Source organism: Caretta caretta, chromosome 7 (genome assembly GCF_965140235.1).
Source record: "Caretta caretta isolate rCarCar2 chromosome 7, rCarCar1.hap1, whole genome shotgun sequence".
Classification (NCBI taxonomy): domain Eukaryota; kingdom Metazoa; phylum Chordata; order Testudines; family Cheloniidae; genus Caretta; species Caretta caretta.
The window spans coordinates 126,626,837-126,647,445 of NC_134212.1; the positions used below are offsets into that span (position 1 = coordinate 126,626,837).

The 20,609-nt window shown below is 53.9% G+C and overlaps 1 protein-coding gene and 1 long non-coding RNA gene across 6 annotated transcripts in view; one reads left to right on the top strand and one right to left on the bottom strand.

The window, feature by feature from the left end:
* The window catches only part of DNMBP (dynamin binding protein), an 83,971-nt gene that overhangs the window by 13,098 nt on the left and 50,264 nt on the right, over positions 1-20,609 (bottom strand). For 4 of the 5 annotated variants that reach the window (XM_075131148.1, XM_075131144.1, XM_048857245.2 and 1 more), the window contains 8 exons: positions 13,287-13,474; positions 10,058-10,157; positions 7,908-8,055; positions 7,301-7,318; positions 6,450-6,649; positions 5,982-6,112; positions 5,499-5,603; positions 5,139-5,267 (listed from right to left, as the gene is read on the bottom strand). In XM_075131148.1, the coding sequence (XP_074987249.1) occupies positions 5,139-5,267; positions 5,499-5,603; positions 5,982-6,112; positions 6,450-6,649; positions 7,301-7,318; positions 7,908-8,055; positions 10,058-10,157; positions 13,287-13,474 (1,019 nt within the window). The remainder of the gene's footprint in view (positions 1-5,138; positions 5,268-5,498; positions 5,604-5,981; positions 6,113-6,449; positions 6,650-7,300; positions 7,319-7,907; positions 8,056-10,057; positions 10,158-13,286; positions 13,475-20,609) is intronic. The other variant, XM_075131145.1, reaches the window with a different exon arrangement.
* LOC125639696 (uncharacterized) lies at positions 13,471-16,619 on the top strand. The gene is made up of 2 exons (XR_012669454.1): positions 13,471-14,016; positions 14,837-16,619. It is a non-coding gene; the product is annotated as an uncharacterized LOC125639696 (long non-coding RNA).

Here is a 20,609-nt window from a genome sequence, read left to right on the forward strand (position 1 = left end):
GATTGCGGTGCTGAGGACTGAGAACCTGAGAGTTTATGCCTCTGAAATTTGGACCTTTTACTCTGGTTTGTAATAGAGTTGTGGTGGGAACTCCAGTTTGTGAGAAGACTGAGGACTAAATTTTTCCCAGTGACCAACGTGAGGCTCTGGAGTCCTTAAGTGTGTGGAGGGACACATCAGTCTTCTCAGCAAACAACTTAGAGCTTTCGAAGGGGAGGCCTTCAACAGTTGTCTGAACCTCCTTCAGGAAACCAAAAATATGCAACCACAAAGCTGACTGCATCACAACCACCTTTGAGATGGAACAGGCTGCTGTATCAGCTGCATCAAGTGCTGTCTGGAGTATTGTTTTGGCCACTAACTGCCCTGGGCTGATAATGGCCCAGAACTGTTCCCGTTTGCATTCTGGGAGATGGTCAATAAAGGTGCTGAATTTGGCATAGTTCATGTAGTTGTACTTTGCCATTACGGCCTGGTAATTTGAAATTCTGAACTGCAGAACAGCAGAAGAGCAGGCCTTCCTTCTAAACTTGTGAAGGAGCTTCCGATCCCTATCACAAGGGGTGGATTTGGAATGATGTTGGCAGCCACGGGAATTCACTGCATCAATCAGGATGGACTTAGGCGGAAGGAGGGAGAAAAGAAATTCCATATCCTTGGGGGGATACAGAGTCTTTTTATCAGCAGTAAATTATTCCGTAGGTTAATTACCCCTCACTGTAAAAAATGTAAGCCTTATTTCCAACCTGAATTTGTGGAGCTTCAACTGCCAGCCCTTGCATCACATTAGAACTTTCTCTCCTAAACTGAAGAGCTCATTATAAAATATGTGTTCCCCATGTAGATACTTATAGACTGTAATCAAGTCACCCCATAATCCTCTCTTTGCTAAGCTAAATAGATTCAGCTCCCTGAGTCTCACTGTAAGGCAGGTTTTGTAATCCTTTAATCATTCTAGTAGCTCTTCACAGAACCCTCTCCAATTCATTAGCATCCTTCTTGAATTGTGGACACCAGAAATGGACACAGTATTCCAGCAGCGGTCACACTATTGCCAAACGCAGAGGTAAAGTAACCTCTCTACTCTTACCCAAGATTCCCTTGTCTATGCATCCCAGGATTGCATTAGCTCTTTTGGCCCCAGGGTTGCACTGGGAGCTCAGGTCAGCTGATTATCCACCACCATCACCCAAAATCTTTTTCAGAGTTTCCCTGGATAGAGTCCACCATCCTGTAAGTATGCCCTACATTTTTTTGTTCCTAGATGTATACATTTAGATTTAGCCATATAAAAGACACATTTGTTTGCTTCTGCCCACTTTACCAAGCTATCTCAATCACTCTGTATTGGAGACCCGTCCTCTTCATTATTTGCCACTCCCCCAAATGTTGTGTCATCTGCAAACTTTATCAGTGATGATTTTATGTTTTTCTTTCAGGTCATTGATAAAAATGTTACATCGTATAAGGCCAAAACCTGATCCTGGCTAGACCACTAGAAACATACCTGCTCAATGGCAATTGCCCATTTACAGTTATAGTTTTGAGACCTATTAGTTAGCCAGCTTTTAATTCATTTAATGTGTGCCAGGTTAATCTTATAGCATTCTAAGGTGTTTTTAATCAAACTGTCGTGCGGCACCAAGTCAAACGCCTTACAGAAGTCTAAGTTTATTACGTCAACGCTATTGCCTGCATCAACCAAACTTGTAATCTCCTCAAAAATAGTTATCAAGTTAGTTTAACAGGATCTATTTTCCAGAACCTTATGTTGATTAGCATTAATTACATCACCCTCCTTTAGAATCATAGAATATCAGGGTTGGAAGGGACCTCAGGAGGTCATCTAGTCCAACCCCCTGCTCAAAGCAGGACCAATCCCCAATTAAATCATCCCAGCCAGGGCTTTGTCAAGCCTGACCTTAAAAACTTCTAAGGAAGGAGATTCTACCACCTCCCTAGGTAATGCATTCCAGTGTTTCACCACCCTCCTAGTGAAAAAGTTTTTCCTAATATCCAACCTAGACCTCCCCCACTGCAACTTGAGACCATTACTCCTTGTCCTCTTAGTCCTCTTCTACCACTGAGAATCGTCTAGAACCATCCGCTCTGGAACCACCTCTCAGGTAGTTGAAAGCAGCTATCAAATCCCCCCTCATTCTTCTCTTCTGCAGACTAAACAATCCCAGTTCCCTCAGCCTCTCCTCATAAGTCATGTGTTCCAGACCCCTAATCATTTTTGTTGCCCTTCGCTGGACTCTCTCCAATTTATCCACATCCTTCTTGAAGTGTGGGGCCCAAAACTGGACACAGTACTCCAGATGAGGCCTCACCAATGTCGAATAGAGGGGAACGATCACATCCCTCGATCTGCAGGCAATGCCCCTACTTATACATCCCAAAATGCCATTGGCCTTCTTGGCAACAAGGGCACACTGCTGACTCATATCCAGCTTCTCGTCCACTGTCACCCCTAGGTCCTTTTCCGCAGAACTGCTGCCTAGCCATTCGGTCCCTAGTCTGTAGCGGTGCATTGGGTTCTTCCGTCCTAAGTGCAGGACCCTGCACTTATCCTTATTGAACCTCATCAGATTTCTTTTGGCCCAATCCTCCAATTTGTCTAGGTCCCTCTGTATCCTATCCCTGCCCTCCAGCGTATCTACCACTCCTCCCAGTTCAGTATCATCTGCAAATTTGCTGAGAGTGCAATGCACACCATCCTCCAGATCATTTATGAAGACGTTGAACAAAACCGGCCCCAGGACCGACCCCTGGGGCACTCCACTTGACACCGGCTGCCAACTAGACATGGAGCCATTGATCACTACCCGTTGAGCCCGACAATCTAGCCAACTTTCTACCCACCTTATAGTGCATTCATCCAGCCCATACTTCTTTAACTTGCTGACAAGAATACTGTGGGAGACCGTGTCAAAAGCTTTGCTGAAGTCAAGAAACAATACATCCACTGCTTTCCCTTTATCCACAGAACCAATAATCTCATCATAGAAGGCGATTAGATTAGTCAGGCATGACCTTCCTTTGGTGAATCCATGCTGACTGTTCCTGATCACATTCCTCCCATGTAAGTGCTTCAGGATTTAATTCTTTATTAATTAAGTCCAGTACCAGCTGCTCCATTATCTTGCCCAGGATCAATGTTAGGCTGACAGGCCCATAATTGCCCAGGTCATGCTGGTTGCCCTTTTTAAATATTGGCACAACAATAGCTTTCTTTCAGTCTTCTTTAACTTCCCTAGTGTTCCAAGACTTATTGAAAATCAACATCAACAGTCCAGATGCAATGGGTGCAAGTTGTGTGGACCTGCTGATTTAAAAATATCTTAACTTTAGTAGCTGCTGTTTAATGTCCTCCAGAGCAGTGGTTCTCAACATTTTTTCATCTGTGGACCACTAAAAAGTTTTAGTGGTCCACAGAAGTTTGAATGGAGGTGCAGACCCCTTTGGAAATCAATTGTCTGTATCTATAGTTGAATTCTGTTCAGTCAGTTTTCAGTCAAAATCTTTCACGGACCCCTTAGACATAGTCCATGGACGACAGGTTGAGAACCATTGCTCCAGAGATACTAGTGGAATGGAAAACTCAAACTTCTGGAAACCAGGAAATACAGAGTTAAGATACATGCCCACATAACCGTAACTCTGCCCTCTTTGAGCAAAGCCCCAATATGCATGTGACACATACTCTCAGTCTACCTTTGCGCTGTACTGAACAAGAGCTACTTACCCCTGCCATACATTCAAACATTTAACCTACTCCCTAGACAGAACAGCACATCTGCTAAACTTTACAACCTCCTCAACGCCTTTCACAACCCACTAACCCCTATACGTACAATGCTGTCTAACACAATATGTTCCCTTACCCGTCATTAAATGCAGAGCACACATCCAGCACCACCCTGTACCCAGCCACTGACACAGCGCTGCACTGAAGTGAGGCTGACTGGATCTCTCAAGGTACACTTTTCCCCATGATCAGATACATGGGGGTCAGGGAGAGGGGCTCACCCCCCGGGATACAGTACAGCCCCTCAGATCACCTCCTATCACAATCACAGCTCTTCCAAACTGCTCCCACTAATCCCACTACCATTCAATGCAGCTACACCTAACTTAGTGAACACAGCAGCAGTACATGGAGATAATTCCCAGTGGCCATTGCCAGATCCAAGGAGGCAGAGCACAAACCTAATTAAAACCCCTGGTTAGTCTCCATTAACATCAGACCTCGTTGCCTCCATATCTGACATGAAACTTTCCTTCCTAGTCCCCAACACTGTGTCTCAAGCTAAGTCCTCCCTTCTAGTCAATCCTCGTTTCACTATACATCTCCTGCGGCCACCCCATGATTCACCCTAAATCTTCCCTCTAGTAATACCCATTTGATTAGTAAATCATCCGTTCTAGTCACCACCCTATATCACACTCACTGACCACTCCACGAATCCCTCTCAGTCATCCCCCGACTTACCCGTGCTTTCTCTCACTAATCTTCGCCTCTCATCACATCGCTCGTTTCACCCTAAACCTTCCTGTGAGTCACACCCTGTACATATCCCTGATCCCCACATCACCTCAAGTATCATCCCAATTCGTTCCTAATGACCCCTTCGACTCTCACTCTCAATTTTACCTGCTAACCGTCATTCTGTCTCACCGTAATCTGGCCACTGCTAAACCCCCATGTTTCATAAATCAGCATCCCCATCAACCCTGTGTCATTCCCTCTTCATCCCCTACTCTATTCTGCTGTATTTCACCCATAATCCTCCCCTCGAGTTAACACCCCATGTTTCACCCTGAATCCTCCTCCCTTATCGTAACTCTATGTCAATTACGTGTTTTGTCAGAGAATAGCCCAAAAAACCAAGCCTAACACCAAGCTTCACAGCCTTCCCCAGCTCAAAACAGCACGGTCCGACCGCCCAGCTGGCATTACCCGGAGTGTAAATACACACAAACGTTCGTAGCCAGACTGAGCACGTATTCCGGAACATGTGACGGGGCCGCGTTACTCGCCCACGCTCATTCCAAGGGCCCTACTGCCCCCGCCCATGCAGAGACAGCGGGTCAGCAGAGAGGAGAGAGGACGCAAGGGGAGGAGGCTCACTCACAAAGCTGGAGAAGAGCTGGTCGCTGATGAGTTGATGCACTTTCTGGAACTGCTCCAGATCCCCACTGCCCTGCCACACGCACAAGTCCCACATGCTCACAGCTGCCAGCACCTTCACGCAGGCCGACTCCTGGGGCGAGGGACACAAACAGCAGTCAGTGCAATGACCCCCCCTGCTGAGGGCTGTGCAGCACCCCTCCCACACAGTCAGGGACCCAGAGAACAGGGTCCTTTCCCTCCCCTTCCACTCTCACCCCAGAGAATGGGGCCTGCCAGAGCTTGAACCCTCCTCTAGGAGAAGGGAATCACTGACCGCACCAGGCTGACGAGCGAGGGCAGCCCCAGTTGAGCATGGACTCACCCGGATATGCTGCAGGTAGAGGGAAAGGTCTCGGATGAAGGATTTGATCAGCCGCTCCTGCAACCGGAAATTCTTCTCCGTCTCCTCAAAGGCCTCATCCTTCAGCTGTGTTGGAGAGTGGCTCAAAGGGGTCAAATACAGCACTACAGTGTCCTACCCAATGGGAACTGCAGGTGGCCCTTTGCTCCCAGAGCAGAGACAGGCCATGGGCAATGCCTCCCTCCAAGGGAAGAGAGACTGAGGGACACTGACACCCCAACATACACTTTTACCCAGAGGGGAGAGAGGCCAGAGGAACTGACCCCTGGCTGTGTCTGTACCAGGCTCCCAATGACCATTCCCTGCATCATCTGTGCTGAGCTCTGGATCACCAGGCAGAGCCACATGATGAGCATAATTGGAAGGGGAAGGCCAGAGGGGTACCAACCCCCTCCCTCCTGCTCCCACTGCCTGAAGTGGGCTCCAGCTGTGCGTGTAGATTACCTGGGGGGCAAAGCCTGTGAGGTGCTTGAGGTGGCTGCTGACACGGTTGGATTTCTTGATGATGGAGTGGAAGTTGAGCTTGGAGATTTTCTCCATGAGGCTGTCCTCATCCCCTTTTCGGTACTTCAGCACTAGGAGAGGGAGGAGCAGTAGTCAAAGCTCCACACGGGGAACAGCCCTGCAATCTCATCACCTACCCCTGGTGCTGCATATCCCCAGATACCTCCCTCTTCCCCTCCAGCCGCAGCATCTCCATCCCCCCGCCCACTGCATCACCACTGCCACCCCACAGCCCTGCTGTCACATCTCCATTGCAGCCCTGCCACCGTGTCCCCCACACCCAGCTGCCACATCCTCTCCGCAGCTGCTTTCCCAGTCCAGCTGCTGCATCTCCCCTGCTGCCTCCCCGTTCCCGTGCCCAGCTGCTCAGCGGGTGCCTCCCAGCCCGGCTCTGCGAGGCTGGCTCACCCAGGTCCTTGCGACGTTTGTACTCGTTGATGTTGACATTGATCTCTTTGACTGCAAGGACTGCAGCAGTGAGTGGTGCCTTGTCAGGGTGTGACTCGGGTGTGGCGCTCAGCAGCTCCATCAACAGCAGTGGGTATCGCATCACCCTCTGCACAGGCTTGATGAGGAAGGAGCCCAGGTTGATGTAGTTTGTGCAGCCCCTTGGTAGTCAGGAGGAAAGAGATGGATCAAACTCCAATCCAGCCCCACAGAACAGGGCCTACCCTGTTTTGCACCCTTCCATCCTCACAGCTTCCCAGCCTCAACCCCCAGATTCAACAAGCTCCTAACAACCCAGGGGTCACCCATCTCAAACCTGCCGCAAACTCTCACCCTGCAATCCACATCAGCCTCAAACTGCCCGGGCCCAGTGCACCGCCAGCCCCTTCCTTTTACCACAATCCTGCCTGCCATCAATCCTGACCCCACAATCTCACCAACCCATCAGCCTCGCACCTTCCCATCCCACTATCCTGGCTGTGCGCCCCAGAGTCCAGATCCTAACCTAAACTCTACACAGGCTGATTCTATATGAACTGTCTACACTGGACATACCTTGTCCCCATGGCCTCTCCATTGCTCTGCCACACTCCTGCACAGACACTCTTTACGCCTCCCTCCTCTGCCCAGCCCAGCCACAGACCCACCAAACCCAGCCCCAGGCTTCTGCATTCACAGGCTCCATGCAGCACCATTACGTTTCTGCAGGCACGCACACAGCCCAGGGAAGGAGGATGTTAGTTGTGGGGATCGGTGGCAGGGCTGAGATAAACTGACAGGCATGCAGTGAGTAATGGGAAGGAGGCACTTACCACTCACTGTACAGGCTCCTGCAGGGCCGCAGAGGGTGGAAAAGCAAGGAAAGGAAGCTGGTTAATGGGATGATCAGGTGCAGGATCCAACAGCCAGCACCTCTGCCCTGCAGTGACACTGGGAAGCAGCTGCCTGCTCTGTTGCAGAGTCCAGAGACTGAAGCTGCTGGCTTCAGGGGATTAGCCTTTTGTGACCCTGAGCAGGCAGCTGAGAACATCAGCCAGGCAAGGAAGCCAGCGCCGTCATGCCGCTGACCCGACAGGACCGAAGGCTCAGGAATCCTCGCCCCAGAGATGTGCTGCTCTCTGTAACCCTGTGTGGCTGGAGGGACCCTGCAGGTATCCTGCCTGGGGTGGGAGCGGGAGATGAAGCATTCAGGCCAGGGGGCCTTTTCTACCGTTGTCTCTACTCTTCTGCTAAGGCCTCAGAGATCAAAAGGACCTGGGCACCAAGACAGTCCCGTGTATTCTTGTAGGGGTAAAGAGAGAGTCTGCAAAAGGGGCAGGAAGGCAGGCTCCTGTCTCAGCATGCTCAGGATGAGGGGCAGAGAGGGGAAGGAGGCGGCCCAGACTCCTGGCCAGGATGCGGAGTGGGGAAGGTAATCACCTGAGGTTCTCCAGGGAGTCCAGCAGGTGTTTCTGGATCCTCTCATCCTTCTCGTAGGCCTCCAGCAGCGCAATAGCCTCATCATGGTTCTGGCAATACACTTTGTACACCTCTTCCAGCCCTGCCTGGTGTGCCAGGAATGCTGGCCCTGCGGAGAATGATGAAGGCTGCTCAGTGACTCCTGCCCACCCTGAGCTCTGCACAGCACTGGTGCCTTTACAATCTCTATTTCTGTCCTGGCGAGATGCCCAGAGCTGTCCACTCCCCCTGCACACATGTTGCTCGAGGGGACGGCAGTATCAGAGCACCCAGGTTACTTTCCAATCATTCTTAATGCACCTGTACATCCTCCTGCTTTTCCGCCCGCTGCCGTCCCTGTGCAGCTGCTGGCACCGAGCGCCCCATGCCAACTCATTACTTATTACATGTATTAGGGCAGTGCCCGAAGGCCCTGCTACAACTGTGGCCCCCTTGCACCAGGAACAAAAATACAGTCCCTGCCCCGAAGCCCACAGCCTGAGTTACAACAAGACACAACAGAGGCAGAAGCAGACACATGGGGGTGGGAAGGAAGACACGGTGAACAGTAAGACCAGTTCATTTTGCATAGTGGGCAGCAGTCTCATCTCCCCACCCTCCTGGCTATTACCCCTGGCTGCGCTCTGCGGGTATCACAGCACAGCAAAGGATGGACCCAAGGAGGAAAAGACACTGGCTTTATGGATGTGGACAGGGTTTTCACACACAAATGGGGAGGCCAGGGAGTCAGCACAGACGAAGAAGCAGGGTTTGAGGCTGGCTCATGGCACCGTGGAGACAGAAGACAATAGCACGACGAGATCATAGCTCTGACTCCTGCATCTCTCCTCAGAGGGTCTGGCATGTTCAGAAACCCACAGAGTCCAGGGCAGTTCAGACTGTCTTTGCACACACATTAATGGACACGTACTCAAGCTGAGCTTTGCATGCCACTGTGCTGACTGCACTGCCAACATACAGTACTTCTATCCCTCTGGAGGTTCCCCTAATCCCTCTGGCATTTACCAGCTGAGTCCCCAGCAGACGTCAGCACCTCACTGGGGCACTTCCTCCTCCCAACTGCTCTAGGCTCCACAGGACCCTCATACTCCCACCCCCACCATCCTGCCCCTCTCTCCAACCCCAGGGCAACTCGTTTGTCACAGGTGGGACGCAGCAAACCAAAAAGAGCTGAGTTCCTGGGTGTTCAAAGGAGAAAGCAGAGAGCCCAGCTCCGGCAGGAGACGGAAGGTGCAAAGGGTCACTAGGAGCAGAGAAGCCGCCTCTGGGGCGGAGAATAACCCCGAGGCATGTTCCAGGGCAGTCAACCATTGGGATGCACAAAGCCCAGGAGGGAATTGTGCCCCTGAGGTGCCCACTGTGCATGGCGGGAGGGGGAGTGGTGAGAAACTGAGCAGCCTTGAGGGTTTGCCATGACTAGGACAGAAAGGGAGTGGTAGGAGGTATCCCTGTGGGTTCTCTCATGAGGCAAGTTGCCCATTAGCACGTGCTGTTGGGTGAGCTGCTGCCAAGGGGACTTCAAACTACTTAGAACATGCTCACTAATACCTCAAAATATCTTTTATCCTAGTCAAGAAAAACCTGGAAAAAAATCAAAGGAGCCTAATGCCAGAGACCCCCAACGGCAGGATCCCTGGCCAGCCGAGCCCACGGAGGGGAGCAAGACAGAGTCTGGGGAGCTGCACCCTTGGCATGAGTGGAGGAGAGCACTGGGGCAGAGTGAGCTGGGCAGCCACGGAGAGGGGGAGGGTCACAAGAGAGAGGAAGGGAATAGAGTGGGAACATCCTGAGGCGCGCCAGGGCATTTCCAGTGAGACCCAGGACACAGTGAGCCTCCTGGGGGTTGGAGGGATCTGAATGTCCCAGCGCACAGACCCAGCAGACATGGAACGATTTCCTGGGGAAGCCTCCTTACTGGAGTCACTGAGCATGGGACAAAGCCCTGGAGAACAAGCAGCAGGGCCCGAGGCTGGCCTGGCCCAAGGCGGTGAGGCAGCATACGAGCTGAGACCGCCCCTTCCCCCTGAAACAGCTCCCCCTCTCCCCCGCCCCCACCCCAAAGGGTCCCAGGCCCTCGCCTGGCTTGGAAGAAGGAATAACAGAATCCATACCAACAGCATCCCCAGCCTCCAGGGTGCCCAGCAGCTGCTTGGAGAAGCTAATGACCATCTGAATATTTCCAAAGAGCCCCTCGAAGTCCACACCCTGCACCTGCAAAGATGGGAAGAGAGGCAGGGAAGAGAGGCATCCAGGTGGGAGAAACACTCAAGGGCAGGCCCTGCAGTCACCTCACCCATGCCCCCCACAGCAACCTCTGCCTCGCACCCTCCACCCCCCCCAGCATCTTCTGCCTCGCACCCCCATCCCCCCCCAGCATCTTCTGCCTCGCACCCCCAACCCCCCCACAGAAACCTCTGCCTCGCACCCCCCATCCACCCCAGCAACCTCTGCCTCGCACCCTCCACAGCAACCTCTGCCTCGCACCCTCCATCCCGCACAGCAACCTCTGCCTCGCACCCCCATCCGCCCCACAGCAACCTCTGCCTCGCACCCTCCATCCTGCACAGCAACCTCTGCCTCGCACCCCCATCCCCCCCACAGCAACCTCTGCCTCGCACCCTCCATCCCGCACAGCAACCTCTGCCTCGCACCCCCCGTCCCCCTACAGCAACCTCTGCCTCGCACCCCCCGTCCCCCTACAGCAACCTCTGCCTCGCACCCCCCATCCGACCACAGCAACCTCTGCCTCGCACCCCCATCCCCCCCACAGCAACCTCTGCCTCGCACCCTCCATCCCGCACAGCAACCTCTGCCTCGCACCCCCGTCCCCCCTACAGCAACCTCTGCCACGCACCCTCCATGCCCCCCACAGCAACCTCTGCCTCGCACCCTCCATCCCGCACAGCAACCTCTGCCTCGCACCCTCCATCCCCACAGCAACCTCTGCCTCGCACCCCCCATCCGCCCACAGCAACTTCTGCCTCGCACCCCCCATCCGCCCACAGCAACTTCTGCCTCGCACCCCCCATCCGCCTCAGCAGCCTCTGCCTCGCACCCTCCACAGCAACCTCTGCCTCACACCCTCCATCCCACACAGCAACCTCTGCCTCGCACCCCCGTCCCCCACAGCAACCTCTGCCTCGCACCCCCATCCCCCCCACAGCAACTTCTGCCTCGCACCCCCATCCCCCCCACAGCAACCTCTGCCTCGCACCCTCCATCCCCCACAGCAACCTCTGCCTCGCACCCCCCATCCGCCCACAGCAATCTCTGCCTCGCACCCCCCGTCCCCCACAGCAATCTCTGCCTCGCACCCCCCGTCCCCCTACAGCAACCTCTGCCTCGCACCCCCCGTCCCCCTACAGCAACCTCTGCCTGGCACCCTCCACCCCGCCACAGCAACCTCTGCCTCGCACCCTCCACCCCCCCCACAGCAACCTCTGCCTCGCACCCCCGTCCCCCACAGCAACCTCTGCCTCGCACCCCCATCCCCCCCACAGCAACTTCTGCCTCGCACCCCCATCCCCCCCACAGCAACCTCTGCCTCGCACCCTCCATCCCCCACAGCAACCTCTGCCTCGCACCCCCCATCCGCCCACAGCAATCTCTGCCTCGCACCCCCCGTCCCCCACAGCAATCTCTGCCTCGCACCCCCCGTCCCCCTACAGCAACCTCTGCCTCGCACCCCCCGTCCTCCTACAGCAACCTCTGCCTGGCACCCTCCACCCCGCCACAGCAACCTCTGCCTCGCACCCTCCACCCCGCCACAGCAACCTCTGCCTCGCACCCTCCACCCCCCCCACAGCAACCTCTGCCTCGCACCCTCCACCCCCCCACAGCAACCTCTGCCTCGCACCCTCCACCCCCCCCACAGCAACCTCTGCCTCGCACCCCCGTCCCCCACAGCAACATCTGCCTCGCACTCCCCCCACACACAGCAACCTCTGCCTCGCACCCTCCACCCTCCCACAGCAACCTCTGCCTCGCACCCCCGTCCCCCACAGCAACATCTGCCTCGCACCCCCCATCCGCCCACAGCAACCTCTGCCTCGCACCCCCCACCCCGCCACAGCACCCTCTGCTTCGCACCCCCCGTCCCCCTACAGCAACCTCTGCCTCGCACCCTCCACAGCAACCTCTGCCTCGCACCCTCCACAGCAACCTCTGCCTCGCACCCTCCATCCCCCCACAGCAACCTCTGCCTCGCACCCTCCACAGCAACCTCTGCCTCGCACCCCCGCCCCACACAGCAACCTCTGCCTCGCACCCTCCACCCTCCCACAGCAACCTCTGCCTCGCACCCCCCATCCGCCCACAGCAACCTCTGCCTCGCACCCTCCACCCCCCACAGCAACCTCTGCCTCGCACCCCCCGTCCCCCACAGCAACCTCTGCCTCGCACCCCCCGTCCCCCACAGCAACCTCTGCCTCGCACCCCCCGTCCCCCACAGCAACCTCTGCCTCACATCCCCCACCCGCCCCACAGCAACCTCTGCCTCGCACCCTCCACCCTCCCACAGCAACCTCTGCCTCGCACCCTCCACCCTCCCACAGCAACCTCTGCCTCGCACCCCCCATCCCCCACAGCAACCTCTGCCTCGCACCCCCCATCCCCCACAGCAACCTCTGCCTCGCACCCCCCATCCCCCACAGCAACCTCTGCCTCGCACCCCCCATCCCCCACAGCAACCTCTGCCTCGCACCCCCCATCCCCCACAGCAACCTCTGCCTCGCACCCCCCATCCCTCACAGCAACCTCTGCCTCGCACCCTCCACCCCCCTACAGCAACCTCTGCCTCGCACCACCATCCTCCCACAGGCTGTCATCCAGCTCCACTAACCACGACAATCTCTCATGCCACCAAAGTTAAAACAGATCAAAGGAGACAAGTTTTTACCCCACTGATAATTAATCTGTGGAACTCACATCCGATGAAGTGAGCTGTAGCCCACAAAAGCTTATGCTCAAATTGGTTAGTCTCTAAGGTGCCACAACTCCTCCTTTTCTTTTTGCAAATACAGACTAACACGGCTGCTACTCTGAAAACTGAGCCAAGAATTTGGCAAGATTCAGAAGAGGATTGGACATTTCTATGGAGAATGATAATGGTCCGAGTCACATAAGCCACAACAAAAATCAAACCAAACACTAAGTGACACAAGTTAGAGTGAAACATCCCACCACGAGCAGGAGATTCCACAGCTGCCACTACGGGAGTCTAGGGGGACTGAACCAGCCAGCCGGGGCCACTGTCAGAGACAGCAACTGGACTCAGTGGACCCCGGATTTGATCCTGTCTGGCTGTTCTTGTCCCATCGCCTCCTGCCATAGACTCCCCACCTGCGCCTGCTGCAGAGGCACCATGATCTGCTCCACACACATTTCCAGGTCTCGGAGATAATCCCGTTCTGTCTGAAGAAGTTCCTCAATGACCTTCGACCTCTTCTCCAGCATCCTTTGCTTCTCAGTGGCAGCTGAGCCAGATGCTGCCTCCAGGGACACAGTCTGAGAGGAAAGGAGGGTCATTTCTGAAAGAAACAGGCACGGTCAGCTCCAGGGACTGACAGCAGATGGCCAGGCCCCCTTTGATGCCTGCATCCTCCATGGGTCTGTGACATCAACAAGGCACTTGCATTGCCTGGACCCCGACAAGTGCAGAAATCTCCCCAAGCCCCGGGGCAGCTGAACCACCCTGAATGGCGAGGACCTTGGCCAGTAGGAATGCCCTGCCCTCAGGTTCCAGACTGTTGAGGACAGACCCTGGCGTGCTGGCATGTCCTGCCACGACTCCAGGAATCCTGAGGGCTCCAGGTCTGACCCCATCGGCTGCCCGTAGTGCTCCCGCTCTCACATTACGGTTATTTGTATTGCAGGAGACCGCTAGGGCCTCATTCGACTGGTGCTGCGTGGACACAGACAGTCACAGCCCCCAGCTCACCTCCAAAGGGAGGCTGCTGCCAGGAGTCTATTCACTTCAGCCTGAGAGGGACGGGGAAATGCTGAAGGCCACCTTGGAATATGGTGCCAGTATTAACCACTTCCCTGCTGACTCTGGCAGCAGGCAAAACAGGTGAGCATGCCTTGCTGCACAGACCTCTCCCAGCCCCACAACGTTCTAGTTCCTGAACCCCCGGGGACCTGTCTGGGCTGCACCTTTCAAACACACAACTAGACCAGTGGCCAATCACCTAGTCTGGCCAGACTGGGAGACTGGAGGGTCAGGCCCTGCGAGTGGGGTTCGGATTCAAAATGGGCTGACAGCAAATGCTAATGAGCTAGGAAACACTGGCTGTTAAAACTGTATGCTCCAGGCAAAGGGGAGGAGAAAACTAAGCCCACTCTGGCATACACACGAAGAAAATAGGCAGGGACTTGAGTTATCCCTTCTTGTGCAGAATGGGACTCTGGGAACAACTCCTGCAGAGCTGACGGCGCGTCCCCCCTCCCTCCCCAGCCTGTCCCTCCACTGATCCCTGCTGAACTAGGCAGCCCACCTGCTTCCTCTTCTCACACCAAGGATGGGCCCCTTTCCTCCTTGTTCCCTTTGGGATGAGGATTGGGGAAGCACTCAGCAGTGGGATCCTAGAGAGGAAGCACTGCAGAGCTACCTACCTGCTCGGGTGCAGGGCATGTCCGGGAGCCCCTGGCTCTCCTCTCCCCTGCACTGCCCCTCGCTGTGGGAACAGGGCCTCTATTCTCCAGCTCAGGGCATTTCCATCTGAATAGCCGAGAATGACTCCAGCAGCCACAATGGAGCCGGCAGGTGCCAAAGCCTGGAGCTGGAGTTCCTGCCCCAGGCAACTGGGAGTGAGTACCAGAGCCCTCCATGGACAGGTAAGCTCCCCAGAGCATGGCTTTTGTCTCCATAATTTTTCCTTTGCTCTTTCCAGAGAGTGGGGCCCACACACCACACCCAGGAATGGCCTCCAAGTGCCCTGCGTGGGGTCTGCAGGCTCTGGCATCAGCTTCCAAGGAAGTGCCACAGTCCACACAACCAACCTCCTGGATCCTAGATGCCAAACGTTCCCCGGCTGGTACACCAAAGATAACAGGCCAGGCCAGACTCAGTCTGTGCACGCTGGACTGGCCATGACGAGGGTTGGGCCTGAGCAGATGCAGCCACTCGCATTGCCCTCATCCTTGGGGTCCGAGTGCACAGCCAGGGTCCAGGCTCCCTGCCCAGTGTCTCCCTCTGCTAAGCACCAAAGGGAATGCACAAACACGAGCAGAGCGGGGGAGACAGACAAACACACACACACAGAGCAGGACACACACACACACACAAATGGACAGAGCGGGAGAGACACATACACACTCTCACAGAGGAGGACAGACACACAGTGGCAGAGCAGGACAGAAGGACATATACACATGCACAGCAGGACAGACACGCCCCTAGGCAGAACAATGCAGACAGACACACACAGGCAAAGTGGGATAGACAGACACGCACATGGGCAAGATGGACAGATGGCATTGCGCTACAGAGCAGGAATGGCCAGGGCTCAAAGCCCGACAGAGTGTGAAGTCTTGTCCTGGCAGACCAGACCTGCAGATGGAGCCACGGGGTCTGTCTCTGATACATGCCGGCAGCACGTGAATTGCGTGTCACCCCAATAAAGCACCCTGAATTGAGTGGACAGACAAAGCAGGCAGGCTAGGTGGCTAAACAGACACACCCAGGTAGATCAGGTGGAACACATGCACACACAGGCGGTACAGGGTCTGCAGGTGGGCATGTGGATGGGCTCCTGCCTCCCTGTCTGTGCCCTTCCTTGGCAGCTGCCTGCTTCCTGATTTTCTGTCCCACCTGATGCTCCTCAGCAGTCCAGCCCCCTCATTCTCAGGCAAGTTCTGAGACATTTTATCCATGCAGATTCTGGGGTCCCAGCAACTTTCAAGTACACCACTTGCCCTTCCGCCTGCTCTTAAAGGGGCAGCACAGGCCGGCCAGCCACAAAGCCTGCATCCCCATCCTTTCCCTGGGCCCCAGACTGAGTCCCTCATTCAGGGGCATTTCCTCCTTTGGGCTCCGTTTCTCTCCCACCTCTAAGCTCTGTCCAGAGCCTCCTACCCCCTCAGAGGATCTGCCTGCAGGAACTGTAGGGGATGCCCCTCTGCCATGTACATTGACCAAACCGGACAGTCTCTACGCAAAAGAATAAATGGACACAAATCTGACACCAGGAATCATAACATTCAAAAACTGGTAGGAGAACACTTCAACCTCTCTGGCCACTCAGTAAAAGATTAAGGGTGGCAATTTTCCAACAGAAAAGCTTCAAAAACAGACTCCAGCGAGAAACTGCTGAGCTTGAATTAATATGCAAACTAGATACCATTAACTTCACTTTGAATAGAGACTGGGAGTGGCTGGGTCATTACACATATTGACTCTATTTCCCTAAGTATCCTCACACCTTCTTGTCAACTGTCTAAATGGGCCATCTTGATTATCACTACAAAATTTTTTTTCTCCTGCTGATAATAACTCATCTTAACTAATTAGCCTCTCACAGTTTGTATGGCAACTTCCAACTTATCTCTATGTGTCTGTTTGTGTGTGTATATATATATAATCTTCTTACTATATGTTCCATTCTACGCATCTGATAAAGTGGGCTGTAACCCAGAAAAGCTTATGCTCAAATAAATGTGTTAGTCTCTAAGGTGCCACAAGTCCTCCTTTTCTTTTTGCGGATACAGACTAACACAGCTGCTACTCTGAAACCTGTATGGGATGGAGTTTCGGGCATAGTTTCCCACTCCATATCGCTTGGATTTTATTGCTGCTGAGCTAAAAAGTCTCCCACCAGTTCCAATGGCATCTGTCAGTAACATTCAGGGACATACAGGCACAGAGTCTGGAGTTCCTCTCCTCCAATTCCATGCTAGAACCTCTCCACTCCAGCTTCTGCCCACTGCTGAAACCCCTCTGCCCCAATCAGTTCTTTGTACTCCCTCTTCTGTCTGGATCCAGCTGTCTTAGGCTTAGGGCTAGTCTACACTGGCAACGCAGCGCTTTAACATGGCTTGTGTAGTCATGGCAGAGCGCTGGGAGAGAGCTCTCCCAACAGTCTAAAAAACCCGCCTCCATGAGGGGCGTAGCTACCAACCCCAGGAGCGTAGCTCCCAGCACTGGTGCACTGTCTACACTGAGGCTTTACAGCGCTGAAACTTGCTGCATTCAGGGGGGTGTTTTTTCACACCCCTGAGCGACAAAGTTGCAGTGCTGTAAAGTGCCAGTGTAGAAAAGCCCTTAGACTGTAAGCTCTTTGGGACAGGGACAGCTTTGTTCTGTGTTTGTACAGCTCCTAGCACAATGGGGTCCTGGGCCATGCCTGGGGCTCCTAGGCACTATGGTAATACAAATAAATTATAAATAATAACCAGTGCAGGAATGGAGCAGGATTTGCACTTGGAATGGGAGAAGGTGCTTGAATATGTAACAAAACCAGGGAAATGATCCTCATCTGTAGCTGCTTACGGCCCTTCTAACAAGCCAAGCCCCATGGGCGGCAGGTATTAAAGACCAGGGGAGGCTAGGCCTCCCCAAACAGCTGCCAACCCGCTGCCTTTGACAGTACAGATGCCTGGGCTGTTGCCCCGCCTGCCCCGAGGTCCCACTCCCACTCTTCCCCCCTTCCCATCCCTGCTCCGCCCCTTCCCCTGAAGACCCCACCACCTGCCAAGTCACTCCTCTCCTTCACTCCCACAGTGGAGAAGAGGAGCAATGGCGAGAGGCTGGCGGGGAGGCCGAGTGGGAGCGGGGTTTGGGGCAGAATGTGGGCAGAGCATGGGCAGGGCCTCGGGGGGAAGAGGCCAAACTGAGGTGGGCCTCAGGGCAGAGCCATGGCCCAGGCACCAGAGGAACTTCTGCTGCTCGTGCCAGCCTCCCCAAATGCTGGAGCCACCACCCGCCCAGGCCAAGCCCCACATTGCAACACAAGGTGATTCTGTACTAGAACTAGTCACAACTCAGAATTTTCATTTAGCAAGAAGTTTCATAGAAATCAATATGATTTCATGAAAAATTTTCCAACAGAAAACTACGATGACAAAAATGTTCCAATGCACTCTGTCCACATGCACTACGCACTCACTCCAGCCTCATGCCACTGGGCTGGATCTCTGCTCCGGTGACTAGACACCCTGGCAACCCCTGGTAAGCAGGCCTGCACCCTGCGGTATGTTCATTTTGGATGGTATCAAAGGCTTTATCTCGGCTCATCTTCCTTCCCCAACTTTCCCACCACTGCTAAGGCAGGATCAGCTCCCCCTTGACGTCAAGCTGTGCTCTGGCAGGGTTAGATGATATGGTGGTAAAAATGCTAGCAGCTGCCTGCAGCCCTGTTTGCACTCAGTGCTCACATCAGTGGGGCTGAATCAGTGCTAACAACGGTGGCAAGCTGCAGCAGCCAGCTCCGGGGGGAGGGGTCCATGCCCAGTGAATCATTAAGCAGCCCAAAAAGAAAAGGAGGACTTGTAGCACCTTAGAGACTAACAAATTTATTTGAGCAAAAGCTTTTTGCATACATCCGATTAAGTGAGCTGTAGCTCACAAAAGCTTATGCTCAAATAAATTTGTTAGTCTCTAAGGTGCCACAAGTCCTCCTTTTCTTTTTGCGGATACAGACTAACATGACTACTACTCTGAAACCTAAGCAGCCCAAGTACATCCCACACAGCATCTTGCCAGCCCCTTGCAGAGCTGGAGTTCACACCATCTCCACTTGAGGCCAATCTCTGACCATGCCCTGTCATTCAGGAATAGATGCCTCCAGGACTTGCATTCCTGGTGGTGCAGCTAGGATGTCCCCAGCTCATGTCGGTTCCTCAGACCCACTGCAAAGCTGAGAGCACAATGCCCAGAGACTCCCTTTAGCACCAGGACTCTGCACTTAGTGGCAAAAGTCTCCACTGTACAGAGGGGAAGTCCAAGTCCAGAGGCATCCAGAATGCAACTCCCTGGGGCAGAATCTACAAATCCTAACTAGACTGTGCAACCAAGTACAAAGGAGAGCTGGCATTAGGCTGTTTAGGGAACATATTCCCCTACTGCAAAGCTCCCTTGGGGCTGAACAGAAGCTCCCCAGGGCCCGAACAGAAGCTCCCCAGGGCCCAGTAACCGCTGCTCCATGCTCCCCCCCTTCCACTAACATACATCTATATAGATCCCATTGAAGCTGCTCCACGGTTGTTCCCCCCAGCCTGCCCCTCTTCCCAGGATCCAATCACAGGTGCGTTGCTCTGGGATCCAGGAGGAGCAGGTGTCCTGCTCAGGAATGTGCAGAGAGAATGAATAACATGAATAACACATGAATAACCAGCAACAATGTGACAGACATTCAGGGTAATTGCTGTCATAGCCTAAAAGAATTCTCCAGGACCCTGCCCAGCCCTCTAATGAGCGGTGTTCTCCCATGGAACTGATGCCCCAGATAAGGGAAGAAATTCTGTTGGGATGAGGCAGAGAATTTGCCTGTATTTATGCTTTAAGCCATGTTACTGCTTTTGGGGCATGGCTACACTTGAGAGCTTACCGCAGCGCAGTTGCACTGATGCAGCTGTGCCTCTGTAAGCTCTCTTGTGTAGCCACTGTAAGCTGACGGGTGACAGCTCTCCTGCCGACTTAACGACTCCAGCCCCCGTGCGTGGCGGTAGCTATGTTGGTGAGAACTCTGCTAACACAGCACTGTCCAGGCCAGCGCTTAGGTCAGTGTAACTTAGGCCATGTCTACACTACCAGCTAAACGATGTAGCAGTGTTGATTTAGCGGGTCTGGTGAAGACACGCTAAGTTGATGGGACAGCATCTTCCATAGATGTCTGTACAGCTATGTCAACAGAGAGCGTCTCCCATTGACATAGCATGGTGTAGACACCGCTGTAAGTTGACCTAAGTTACATCGACTTCAGTTACGTAACTGAAGTAGCTTAACTTAAACGAACTTACAGCATTAGCATAGACCAGCCCTTACGTCACTTGGGGGGGGTGGGGTATTCACACCCCTGAGCGATATAAGTTCTGCCAACATAAGCTGTAGTGTAGCCTTAGACAGCTCAGCCCAGGGGCAGCTCACCAAATGGTAACTAAACATCTCAGCATAGAAGGGCACCTCCTGAATTGAAGTAAAAGCAGGAGCCGAATAACTTTACAGAACCAACAGCTGCCCCTCAGCAAACAGGAAAAGGGAAGACAAGAGTCTGGATTCTCCCTTACACAATGCCCAGCTATAGGAAGGAGGAGAGCGTCCTCAGCCAATGAATGGATTCCCGCCTATCAGCCACTCCACCTAGAGCGGGTGAGCAGACCCAGCTCTGCTGAGTTCAGTGGTTGCAGAAGGACAGAGCACGATAGGCTAGCCCTATGCTGTTCAGTGCCTCGTGCCTTGGAGCACAGTCAAAGCAACTGAGGAAGAGTCGGTGTCACTAACTCTTATGTGCAAAGGCCCTTAAGCGGTCATGTGGCCACATTCTGCAATAGCTGCACCTCATGAGTGGTTTCAGGGTGCCCCAAATAAAGTGCATTACTCATGCAGGCTAGGAGTCAAGAAGCCACTCCCAGATGAGCTCTCAAGCAGTGAACCTTTTATCAACCTGATTGTGGCAGATCTCATTGCAGAGGGCTGGAAGCAAACAAGCAGGATACTTCAAAAGTTTT